Source organism: Etheostoma spectabile, chromosome 3 (assembly GCF_008692095.1).
Source record: "Etheostoma spectabile isolate EspeVRDwgs_2016 chromosome 3, UIUC_Espe_1.0, whole genome shotgun sequence".
Taxonomy (NCBI): Eukaryota; Metazoa; Chordata; class Actinopteri; order Perciformes; family Percidae; genus Etheostoma; species Etheostoma spectabile.
In genome coordinates, this window is record NC_045735.1 from 27,174,124 (window position 1) to 27,187,317 (window position 13,194).

The following is a 13,194-nucleotide window of genomic DNA, read 5'->3' on the forward strand; positions in this document are numbered from 1 at the left end:
GTGTGTGTGTGTGTATGTATGTGTGTGTCATAAGACTACTCAATAAATCAACAAAACGAATCGTGACCATGTCAATTTCTGTGTGAAACACTTACACTTGTTCTCAATGAATTGGTGAAGGAGGCAGGATTTCCCTGTCCCAGCACTGCCAATCACCAGGAACTTAAACAGGAAGTCTGCAAGCAGAGGAGAGGAGGCAGAGATCAATGCAACGCCGACGTCAAGGGAGAATCTGAACCGGCTGCTCTTTTCGATCCTCTGAGACAATCCTTGGATTTCCTCTTAATCCCATTGAGCTTCTACTTGGACAGCATCCAACAGCCTCAAATTAGCCTACCAATCACAAACCCTTGCATGTAATCAGTATAACTTGCTACTAGGCCTGCAATATTCTGGGAAAAATATGAATCACAATTTTTTAGCTTAGAATTGATATTGCGATTCTCTGTCACAACTTTTTTCTGCACACATGAACCATGACAAAACAAAACAAATTGGCAGAACCAAACAGATGTTTTCTTAGGCACCTATAGCACACTGCGCATCACCACAAGCCTGTAAACACGGAGGCTTCAATGAAGAGAAGGGAGAGCATTGCAGCGCTTTAAATCCTATTTTATACGGTCTATGTTTAAAACTCACAGAAGATAGGGTTAGCGTTTGTGATGCAGTCGGCTCGTAAAATTAAATGAGAATTAGTCATTTAAAAAAAAAGTATATATATATATATTTTTTTAAATCAAAGTCATTTAAAAATTAAATCATGAACAGGGTGAATCGAGATAACGATTAACCGATCAGGCCTACCTGCTACTTATGATTTTGACTGAATATGCTTGCTTGTCTGAGGTGAAAAATGACCAAAACCTTGAAAAAGCACTTAATAGGACCTTATTAGAGCAAATCCAAAGCTTTAGAGTTAGTGAACATGGCTAAGGTTAACCGACTTGCGCAGGGATTGAATGACCACAGCCAGCTGGCTGAACAGATGTTGTTGTTGTGGAGAGTGGGCACTTAAGGTTTATGGTTCTGAGGAGGCTCCACGCAGAGTAGTAGCCTACATAAGTGTTTATACTTGTGCCAGGTGCGTGTAGAGCCGGCGTGTGTGTGTGTGTGTGTGTGTGTGAGTGTGTGTGTGTGTGTACCGACTCTAGAGTTAGAGAGCGGAACAAAGTGTCTCCCCTGTGTTTTCTGACCATGGTGAGACATCTGTAAAAGTTAACCCTCTCCTTGATTTCATGTTGTTTCTGGAGATGGAGAACCAGGAAATGGGTCAGGGGAAATGCATAGACAGTTAAAGAAGTGGACCAACAGATCCCGTTGTTCTGGACCAGTGAAGGAAAATAGAAGCACTTTTCCAGTGATGGCTAGGCTTTACAGCGCTGCCTCTAACTGAGCTTGACGACGTAGATGTGACGTGGGCAACGTGTCTGAAAGTTTTAAGTTTTCTGGTAACTGCTAACTAAAATGCTAGTTAAGGTTAGTAATTAAACCTAAACACCTAATGTAAGTCTAACTGTCTGCCAGCTTCTCTTGACAATACAGGGATTTCTCTTCAGTTCCAACAATGAGGTGATTGAAGAAATTAAAAAGTGTATATGTGTCAGAATCATAACTGAGTTTGTGAGTAATGCAGAGAAAGAAAGTAAAAGTACGACAGGAAATCCGGGACTGCGAGAGTAAAAATAATGATTGCAAACTACACCTTTCCTCCCGAGAGTTTGCTTCAGTTGGAATTTAAAGACACTGTGCAGGCAGAAGTCCCGGGCTGCAAATGATTAGAGACTAGTGTTGAGATCACAAGCAAGGTGAACATCCTGACAGTATTCAGCTCCACCCAAGGTCAACAGAAATAGTAGTTTAATAAAAACAGAGGAGCAGATGCGACTGATCTTTAGTTCCTGCGTGGCATTTAAACGTTTAATGCTAGAGCTCTTTAGAGCCACCCTCATCGGCCAACACCCACCACCACCAGATCAGTTTATGGTGGACCTTTGTTTGTTGAAGTGGGTGTTTCCTCAAGCAACACAAGCTAAAGGTCAAATTCACGGTAACAGAACTGCTAAATAAAAGCAAAGGAGCCTACACGCACTTACAGTTTTCCTCGGCAACAGCAGTCAGCGTTACAACCACACATTGTCAACGGCCATGACAGCAGAGCTGACAGAATCAAAAGCTAACAGCTCAGTTTTAAAAGCTTGCCTCAGCTTTCCAGCATCTTCCCAGACATCACATAATCCCCATGCGAGATCTGCATACAACAATCAAGCTGTCAATACGTCAAAGCAATGGGGAGAGAGGAATGCAGCACTGCCCTCTCAACATCAGCCTTTTAGGCTATTGTATTCTTTACACATCAATATTAAATAACCCAGAGGGAACCGACCAACACTGTTATCCCCATTCACTGACACTGTGGTAACACTTAAAACACTCAGGCCCAGATCTACCTAGGTTTCTGTCTGATGTGTCTTCTGATCGAATGACGTGCACAGGGAATTTGCACTCAAAGTTACATGAGAGGTTTGCCTCATTGCACAAGACAGTAGGAAAATATGGAAACTGGAGAGATTAGATTTAATTCCACAAGTAACAAAATATGATACAAAAAGTAATTTGCAACAAAGGCCAACATCAAATACAAGATGGACATGTGTCACTATTTTCTGAAATTGTATAAACTAAGCCATTAATTAAAAGGACTACTAGGCGCCCGGATTGCTCAGTTGGTAGAGCGTGCGTCCATTTATAGATGTTTATTGCTCGACGCAGCGGGCCCGGTTTCAACTACGACCTGCGGCCTTTTGCTGCGTGCCAAAAAATAATCTTCAAAACAAAAATTACTGTTAGATTAATCAATAGGTTTGGGTATCATTTGGATTTTTACGACTCCGATGCCAAACCGGTACTTGAAAAATGACATCAAGGAAAAGGCTCTTTTAGTTGTTGTTTTTTATTTTTTTTAATTGAAAATAATTTTAAATTTCACAATATATTAACATTTTAAAGTACTTCAAATATATAATAAGTAAACCTAAGTCACCTAACACACAACTACAATAATTTACCAATAAATAACAGTTAGACTTTTAACAAGTAACAACAAAATGAATGTTGAGTTGGTGTGCCAACCAGAGCCCAGAGGGAAAGATGTTATTTTAAAAGTAGTCTACAATTACGGTTAGCTTGTGTAACGGTAGACTACTGAGAAAGCGTGATGGAGCAACAGAAGGAAAATATTTCGGTCAACACATTAAGTGGAATCGAAATGAGGAACCAAAATTTGCATTCTAATCCGGTCCGATTCCTAGCGGTTTCGTAGGAACCGGTTCCATAGTGGAACCAGGTTTTTGTACCCGACCCTAATAATCAATAATGAAAATGAATGATTGAATGAATTTGTTGCAGCGCCAGTATCTCCTCACATATTGTCTACATAAAGCAATATGGATTATAAATAAATAGGTTAGCTCAGTTGTCCATAAACGATTAACAAATTGTCCGGTGACACCAAACAAAGTGTTTAGTATGATATAAGCGTCAGGACTCAAAAATGCTTTGAAAAAGAAATTGCATTGATATTTAAAAACGGCCAGACCATATTTTTTTATTTTTCCATATTCTAAAATAAACCACATTCTGTAACTATACAAGATAACCTACTGAAAGAGTGCCATATGGATCTAATATGAAATGAATTCACTGTGGGCCCAATAAACCTCGCTATGTATTTTGTGTATTCATATTGCTTTTTGCCAGTTCCACTACTGGCCCTCCACGAGGGGAGACAGCACAGGAGACAGACAGAAATCAATAAAAGGCTATTACAGCTACCATTACCGCTGGCACTTTCACCTGAATACAGCCCACTGGGATGTAGTTTTATACAAGGAATGAAGGAGACAGGGTACCAGTAGAAAAATATGGAGTGTGTGAGTGTGTGTGTGTGTGTGTGTGTGTGTGTGTGTGTGTGTGTGTGTGTGTGTGTGTGTGTGTGAGAGAGAGTGAGAGTGAGAGTGAGGATGATGGTGTGCCATTTCAAAATAACTGGGTCTACAGTGTCGGGCCTTTGTGCCACTGATAGCATCAGGCAGAGTCATGATGAATTATTAGTAATAACTTTCTGTCAGTAGTAACGTTACTGGTGCTCTGTCATAATGTCAATGATCACAGACAGGTGCAACCATGTCTTCTGTCAGCATGAACTTGTAATGTAGATTGGCTGAAGTGCAGACAGAAGTGAGGTTACATGGATTCAGGATGTGAAAAGATGTGGTGTAAGCACTGGGACGCGTAACAGCTGCTGCTCTACAGGTAACCGAGGTATATTTAGCCACAGCTATCCAACTTCCTCATATACAGGCCTAGTAGCTAGGAGCTACCTCTTACAAAATACACAGCATTTAAGACTGAATGCAACAGTCTTGCAGCTCGCAAGGTTGGCTAATCTGCTTCAATTTCAATATGCACAGGTTACCACAGCGTCTGCAAACACATACTTGCATCGAAATGACTGAAGCTCTGTGTCAAAGTTTGCCCAACTTTTATCTAGAAATGTATCACCATGTCTTTGCTGGTTGCCGTTTAAGGAAGCAAAGCACTCCACCAACGTAAGTCAGAGGTGTCAGGTAATACACACGTAACGTTAGCACTTGCAATACACCTGTTTATTCAAATGAAATGTCAGCAGCATTAAATGTTGGTTATCACATTATCAAAACAACCAGACGTGAGGAGGTGGCAGCCTGCAGCTAACCTAAGCTAACCATGTAGCTAGCTAGCTAACGCTAACTAACAGCGAGCCAGTCAGTCTCATCATACCACAGAGCAGTGTGTATGTAACGTTAACAGCTAGCAAGCAAGAAATGCCTTGCCTGTCACCCCACATAAACATACCGTATGTCTCAGACATGTTGACCCTCGCTGTAGGAAGGACTCAGTCGGGTCTTTTTACTGTTCTCTTGGTGACAGCTGTGTGCTCGCTGGGTTCACACCTCTTCAGGGTGTTTATCTACGATGCTAGAGATTTCCTGATTCCTTCCTTTCTAGCTTCTTACTAGCTCCGTCCAAACCAACACGGCAGCTACGTCCTACGTCATTCGTCGCCTTCGGGTGTTCTCGGTCGTGTAGGAATTTTGATAAGAGCGAAAACGACAAACTCGACAAGAAAGTGAAGTAGAAAATAAATTGAGGTTTCTTTGTAATAGAAATGAGTTATACGTGCCCCACATTTTAAATGTGTCTCAAAAATACCTTAAATAACCCTGTAGTTTAAATAGAAAGTTAGTAAAATTGGCTAATGGATCAATAAATTCGCACTTGTGTCCTTTGTCAAAAAGTGTTTTCCCGTTAATTAACAAAAAAGTGAAAGATACCAATAGGCTGGTGTAGACTCCTGCAGTTAGAATCTGGTTTTGTCGCTTATTTATTTAAATTCGCGAGTATTGTTCAGTACAGATAAGAATGTGCTCACTTTGAGCACTGGAAGGCAGTATTAGTTGGTTAAGCCAGTATTTGCCCACTTCGCGGTATTTCTCAATGTCAATTAGAGCAGTCTTATTTTTTTTTCAGAATGATTTTATTTGGTTATTTCCATTAAGGCCGATATTCTAAAATTCAAGCATTGTTGATAGGTAGTTAGCCGATGTATGCAGTCTAGCCACAAGGTGGCAGGCAAAGATAAGGGACTTGAGACCTGAATTTTCTAGACACTGCAAAGCGTAGCAGATACTGAAGCCTTATTCCGCAGCCTGTTACATGTTACTCATTTTGATTGTACTAAGCCTCATATCTCTCTCCCCCTCCCCACACACACACGTCAAAATCTGTCGTAATGGGAGTTATGCATACAGTAAATGTGGTGTCTGGCAAGCAGATGAGTGCTTTACCCTGAAAATAATTACTCAAAGCAATGTCTTTTAAGGTTTTAGAGGACTGAGGATGGTCTGTTTTCTTGTTCTTTGCTTTATCATTCATCACATTTACACACACACACACACACACACACCCCACACGACCACCCCACACACACACACACACACACACACACACACACACACACACACACACACACACACACACACACACAACACACACACACACAGCCCAGGGCGGTGGAGTGCAGGCTCCCAAGGGCAAAAGGTGATAAATTACAGAACCTTCCACTCTGGTACTATCTCTCCCAGTTCCTCCCTGCCTTTGTTCTGCTTTGGCACATCCCCTCATCCTCCCTAGCCCTGTTAAAAGCTCTTTTCACTAAGATTAAAGACAGAAGGAAACACAAGGCTCAGCATCGTGTGGGGGCACGGATGTTTTCCTAAGGTGGGTTACAAGAAAGGCCGGCCTCAAAGGTGTGCAGCAGGCAGAAAGAAAAGAGGAAGTTGTTGCTTCCGTTAGGTGCTCTGCTTACTTTGGTGGCTGTCTGAGTTCATTGTGTCTCTCTTGTCATCTTTCTTGTCCATTGCAGGTGTCGTCATCATCAGAGCAGAATTTGTTTGGACTGCAGGGCAAACAAGGTGCGTGTGTGTGTGTGTGTGTGTGTGTGTGTGTGTGTGTGTGGTTCTTTGGGGATTTTGACCTTTGACTATCATATCACTAACAGCTCAGACTACAAGCAGAGACACCGGCTGGTTTCACGGGCTTTTAGAAAGAAATGTAAAGAAAAAAATAGCTATGAAGGGAAGGGGGGTGTAGAAATAGAAAATAAGACCCTTTCATGTTGGATCCAGACAGCTTCAATCCCAGGTCAAAACAAATGTGTTCATGATGAGCACATTGGGGAAGCCCCACATAAACCCAACAACATTCACAATGTTTACCACAAACAATGAGTCATGTTCCAGAGGAAAATTTGAGTCAATCACTTCTTGAGACAGGTGGGCTCTGCGGTTGGCTGGCATCACTGTAAATATATAAGGTGTTTGAGTCATAAGCCATACAGTAAAACAGAGGGATGCCTGACGCCATGCTGTTTAATATACAGACACAAAGGCATTCTATGAAGTAAGAGCTATTAAGGCACACTGTGGGGTAAACATAGCCAAAAGGTGTGAATGCATTAAGGAGTTGAAACAAGTACAAGAATTTTGTATTTACTCGAGCTGTCAGACGTCACATGTAGAGGCGCTGTGACTGCTGCAACTGAAGTTTGAAAAATCACTGGTCTAAAACCCAACTGTCAAAAACTGAATGAGGCTCTCAAACAGACTGTTATGTGTGTGAGAGCTAGCAGTACAGCTCTGATTCGGACTGAGGGGGTGTATTTATGTGCATACCTACTCTGTACAGTAGCACTTGTGCAAATGTTTGTTTGCATGCCAGAGCATCTGCGTCAGTTGCTATCCCACCTCACTGGACTTCACTCTGCACTGCCTAAGTAAGTAAAAAAAAAACGTAGGCCACCACGCATTTAGAGCAGATACACCAGCCGATTAGACTTTCCTACTGTACTGCATTTTTTTTCTAAAAAAATAAAGTAAACCAAATAAATAAACCATAATGGGTGGGCTATCTTATCATGCCCACATCATTTCATTACATTTATTCATTCATGTATTTTTCTTCAAAGATTAAACAAGTGTGTTCCGGCACTTGCTATAAAAATGGTAAAGATTTGGAAAGAAAAGGAAAAAAAGACTGCATTTTGTTGAGGAGTTCAATCTTGGTTTAGTGCAGAGGTCCATACTTCACAGAAGTCAACCAGTTACCCCATGATAAGTCATTTTGACGTGAAGGTTACATGCTAAAAGGTGACTTCCTTTAAGGCCACAGCAGACAGGGTGATCTAAAATAGAACAAAGGCATCACAAGCTACCCAGAGCCCCACAGACCCATTGGTTTTCACTTGGCGGATAAGGACGTTCACTAACTACAAGGGCATTTTTGCTGCGGGATTAATGTAAGTCAGTATTTGTCAGTTTTCAGATTTAGTAGTGAACACATACCCATACGGACTCAACTGATCTACTTATTGTTGGTCCACTCTGTAGGTGGCCATGGAAAGGTTATGAAGTGAGACCCATTTCCAAGAAAAAAGAAGAATGTCAATGAGTTTAAGGGCCCAAGCAAACCCAAAACAGCAACAACCCAGGCATCTCATAACATACACACATACAAATTTAATGGAGCAAAGCATGCAAGCTAGATCATACAGGCCCGTTGTACTCCTACATTCACACATGGCATATAAGTTGCTTGCTGCAACAAATATTCAACACACCCTTTGCATTAGCGTAGTTGTCAAAGCTCTGTCCACTCTATTGATCACCAATGAATAGTAGCTAAAAGCTGAGTTTTTCTGTCTATGTTGTTGGCAGCTTGTGTCAGTGGCGACTACACTGACAAATTCTGGATATCATGAGTAGGGCACTTGGCTCTGTTTAGTAAGTTTGTGTGCTTGGCAATATCCTTCCTTATCTTTCACTCCAAATCTTCTCTGAGCGTGTTGTATTCTTCAGGAAAGTGACGCGATTCGATATTCACATAGTAAACCCATTCCACATGACTGAACAAAGGATTTACGACCCTTTTTGGTCAGAGTCACATAGCTTGTCCATATTTACTTTGCTGTACTGGCAGATTGACAGTAAAGATATGTGAGCACAATTGCATTTCTGAAATACACACCATACTGCAAGTTTCTTAGGTTCACCTAACTGTAACTAACACAGTCAAATACATCAATCCTGTAACAAATCCTACATTCATGAAGCTTCTAATGTTGTAAAATGTTTTAAATAGGTATTGATTAAACTTTATAGTTATTTTTGAGGCTGTAGTTTCTGCTGCTGTTGACCTGTATGTTAACTGAGTTGACAGAAATAACCCCTGCTGACCACTCCAGTGGCAGATCGCTATCTAAACCCCAGCAACCTCCTCCATCCATCCTCTACTGTCAGTGCTCAAAGTCACCTCTCTTCACTTCCAAGCCACTAATTTTGTTCTCCCTCCGCTTTTCACACAGCCACACAGCCTGGAGGAGAAAAAAGATGGCAGCCAAATGTTTGTTGTCAGCTGTTTGAAGGCTTCAACGCTTTTTTTACTTGGGTGTAAAATGTGTAAAAGAAACATATAAAACTAGATTTGACACACACACAAAAATATATACGTCACCTATGTACATGTCATAGTGGAAAAAGGTGTATAATAAAATGAATGATGGCTAAATCCATTTAGTTTCTGTAATAATATATGTGCCTTCTTTTCTATATGTTCCTTAAACCTTAAACTTTCATTGATACATTTCACAATCACTCATGCCAAAATTCACAAACTTGTGTAGAAGAATTTAGAAGACTTTAGTTGGGCTGAGAGGATTATTTGCTGGTGGAGGGAAAGGGAACACTGAAGAAAAGTAAATGCAACCTGAGAGAAGACAATGCAACAATGTCTTATTCAGGATGTCATAACATACATTCTCTTTAAGAGTTCACATCAAATTGTTATTGTCACACATTGCATCAGTCAGTTGTGTAAAAGCTTAGGGACATCAACCAAAGGTTAGTGCTGAAATCCTAAAAAGAAAAAAGAAAAGAAAAAAAACATTACCAAAAAAAGCAACATGCCCTGATGTGTTTCTGTCTTCTTTGTAGCCCCATTAAAATAATCAATCACCGTCTTTTGCCTCATGTTATGACACATATTGACACATGGAAGGTCTTATCACCTGCTATCACTGCTGGATGTGACTTGTTAAGGAATCCTTGCATGATGTCATTCACACTGTGTGGAATTCAAGATCATCCCCGGGGGTAAAAAGTGAAAGAGTAGCCAGAGGCGCCACATCTTCTGTAGGTGACTGTCGGTGCTTGTTCTCCTTTCACCTCCAGCACTGCAAATAAGAAGAACTAATATTTCTTACTTTAGGGGTATTCTGCTAATGTGATTGTCAGGTCATCTTTCAACACACCCCTAAGTGGAAAGACCTCTCCAGAAAACATCAAGGGACATGCCAGACTGCACGTACACAAAAGCTGATGGTGCTGGGAAGAAAAGGCTCTTTCCTTTACATTGTGTCTCTGTGTGTGTGTGCAGAGGAGGGAGGAAATCCCTGCTGTCCACAAAACCTCATTACAGACAATCTCTCACTCCTGAATACATATATAGTATCTATGTAGAAGAAAAACAAACAGCCTAATTATTAGGTACTCAATCTGTGACTTTGATGCTATCTTTTCCTTCCCTGAATTGCTTTTCTAACTCTACTATCTCAGAGGTTATCTCTCACATTCTCATATACCTCCCTCAGGCACAAACATATGCCAAACTCTTCCATATCCTTTCATATCATTTTCTCTTCATCCCACACCTGTCAGAAAGCCAGATTTAATAACACAATTGTTTAATTATTTAAAGTTGTACATAAAGAGAACAGGGCAACTTGAATTGCCTATTTTACTCTATAGTTAGCTATTATTTGTGTGTGTAATACAAATAATATAAAAATCCCAGCACAAAGGAATAATTTTGTAGTACATTTCTAAACGGTACTACATCTGAATGAGCATATGTTGCTAAAACAGAAACTGAAGTGGATAAAAAATATAACAAAGCCCAGGACAACAAGCACAATATAGATCACTGAAACTTGTCTGGCCAAAAGTCCAAAAGTGTGTATGCGAACAGGAGCCCTTCTCCAAGTTGTGGTTTTCACCTGTGTGCTCTTGCAAGTTCATGCATGCCCTTGGCCGACCCTGCAGCAAAGTGTCAGTGAAGAAAAAACAGGATGATGTCAGATGCCATGATGGATGACATCACTGACCACAACACCCATGTAGCCACAAATCAAAGAGATGCCAGTGCTCATCCCCTCTGTGTCTCAAAATATTGGAAAAATGTTACGGACCTCTTTTCATTGTAATTCTCAACCAGTGCACAAATAAAATGGCTATCCAGTTGATTATGTGGTTTTATAATGGTGGCAGATAATTAAATCAAACGGACAACTAAACTTTATATTAGATAAGTAGATTAACAAGCAAGAATGCAGATGAAATGCTGGTTCCAGTTCCAGGATCTACTTCTTTCAAGTGTGTTACATCATTGTAAATTTCTTCTGGGCCTTTTTTTATACATTTTGGAGACTTAATGCAATGTATCTGTGAACTTAAAAGAGATGCCGTCAATTGCCTGAACTTGCTAATGTGTCCTAATTCCACCTCACAAAACTATTTGTAACAGGAGAGAGGGTCATTGACCTCAGTTAGGCAGGTTAATCTATAGACACCCAAAGGGCCAGGTGTACAACACCTGTGCTTTGGTCGGACTGCTCGTGCAGGTGTGTGTTGCTCACCTCATTCCCTCTCCGCCGCTCTGCTTCCTCTGCTACCCTCCCTTAAGCTCCTCTAATTGTGTTCTCATCCCACATCCCCTCGAAAAGCTCCAAACAAACTCAGCCCCGCCTCATGCTGTCGTTCTCTTTATTCTACTCTTTTCCTTTCAAATCAAGCAGAGGAATGTGTACTGTGTCACTGTGTAGCTGGAATATGACAAACTGGATGATATGTAAGAGGAATAATTGTCAAACTACAATGACGTATATATATGTCTATGTACTGTACATGTCCTATTTTCAATGACGTGCTTCCCTCATACACACACATCTGTCTTCCCACATGTACAAACTCACAGAGGATAAAACTTGCAAAGAAATACTTTCACCAAATGATATTATTATAAAGACAGACGTGGATTTTTTTCAAATTAATAAAACATTTAAAAAAAATTAAAGACTTTTAAAAAACAACTGTTTACTATACTGTATAGCAGACAGGGGGCAACATTTACATTCATTTGGAGTTGTGATTTTGGCCCACTGATGACTGTAAATCCAATATTTACTCTCTTTTAGCTCGGTTTTTGGTCTCCCCCAACTCCTTAGAGAAACCTCTGACTCGTTAGTGACAAATGGCTCCACTATTTTCACCAGGTAGTCACTAACTTCTGTCTGAAAGGGTCTGTCTGTTGTTTTATGCTGAGCAGGTAGATTAAGTGCATTGGTTTTGGAGATATTTTATGAAAAAAAGAAGCAAAGTGTACCAAAGCAATAAAGTTCTGGTCCAGAAAACCAAAACAATGAGCAGAAAGTCACAATAAAGCTCTGTAAGTAAGCGAAACTGCAGACTTGGGTGATAATTCTTTGTGGGTTCATCAGTTAAGAGACCTGCCTACGTTAGCTCTATCATGCTAGACAAAACTCGTGCTTGAGAGTGAATTTGCTCAACAAAAGACTTGAAAAGTATTATTTATGTATACAGTGTTGATACAAAAATTTTAGTTTAGGTTTGGTGTCTTTTATAGTGAATGAGACTTCAGGCTGGGACAGAAGTAAGACTAGAGAATTAAAACACTGTCCAAACAACATGATATAACAGCATGGATCACTTCTCCAAGGTTAAAAAGGATAAAAATAAAAACACCATATGGGTGTGGATGATGGGTTTGTCCTCTGTGTTTAAAGGAGTCCAGCTGGAGCTCTGTCCTTATGTCCTCTCACTTCCAGTCGCTGTTCACCTCAAATGATGGGGTCTGTTCAAACAAAAGTGTCTCTCATTTCCAACAGGAGTGTGCCTCTGTGTGTTTGCTGAACCTCCTCTCTTTGACCACCTTTTCATTGTCTCTCTCTCCGCCTCATGTCCCTACTGCAAACATTAGCAACACACTTAGTTTTAATTAAAGGCTAAAACTTGCCAAACGCACCCCGCCCCTCCCCAACCCCCACCCCCCCCCGTTTCCCCCTCAGTCTTTAGCCTCTCTGACACCATTTTCCAGAATCATTTAATAAAGACCCATTTTCTTGAGGGGTCAGGGCTGGCTCGACTGCCTCAAAGGACTCTCAGTTAATAGAGTTAAAAAGCCCGGTCCAACAGTGGGCCCTTAGAAGCCAGGGGTTAAATTAGCTGGCTACACTTCTCGGAGTGGCTCGCCTCCAGGGGCCCGAATAGTGGCTGAACAGGACACAATGGAGTGCAAGGATTATCTTTTGTGAAGGTGACAAAGTTCTGAGGCTGAGTTGGGGGGGGTCAGGAGTCCTTTTGAGCTCACTTCGGAAAGTAGCAATTTAGCCGATCCCTTCTTCAGTTACTATGACAACAACGTCTCAGGCTCTTGCACACAAGAGTGTAAACACGGATCTTATGGTTATAATCCATTCATCCCGCTATGATTTTACCAATCTCTGCCCTACTTTTATCCACT

At 40.9% G+C, this 13,194-nt stretch overlaps 2 protein-coding genes across 2 annotated transcripts in view; one reads left to right on the plus strand and one right to left on the minus strand.

Moving 5' to 3' along the window:
* The window catches only part of ap2s1 (adaptor related protein complex 2 subunit sigma 1), a 14,476-nt gene extending 12,892 nt beyond the window's left edge, over positions 1-1,584 (plus strand). The window contains exon 6 of the transcript XR_004329383.1: positions 1,573-1,584. The gene's annotated coding sequence lies outside the window, so the exon portion shown is untranslated. The remainder of the gene's footprint in view (positions 1-1,572) is intronic.
* Positions 1-5,105, minus strand: part of rab4b (RAB4B, member RAS oncogene family) — a 12,129-nt gene extending 7,024 nt beyond the window's left edge. The window contains exons 1-2 of the mRNA XM_032508447.1: positions 4,897-5,105; positions 96-176 (exon numbers count right to left, since the gene is read on the minus strand). Of these exons, the coding sequence (XP_032364338.1) occupies positions 96-176; positions 4,897-4,912 (97 nt within the window). The 5' untranslated portion in view covers positions 4,913-5,105. The remainder of the gene's footprint in view (positions 1-95; positions 177-4,896) is intronic.
* Positions 5,106-13,194: the final 8,089 nt, after the last annotated feature.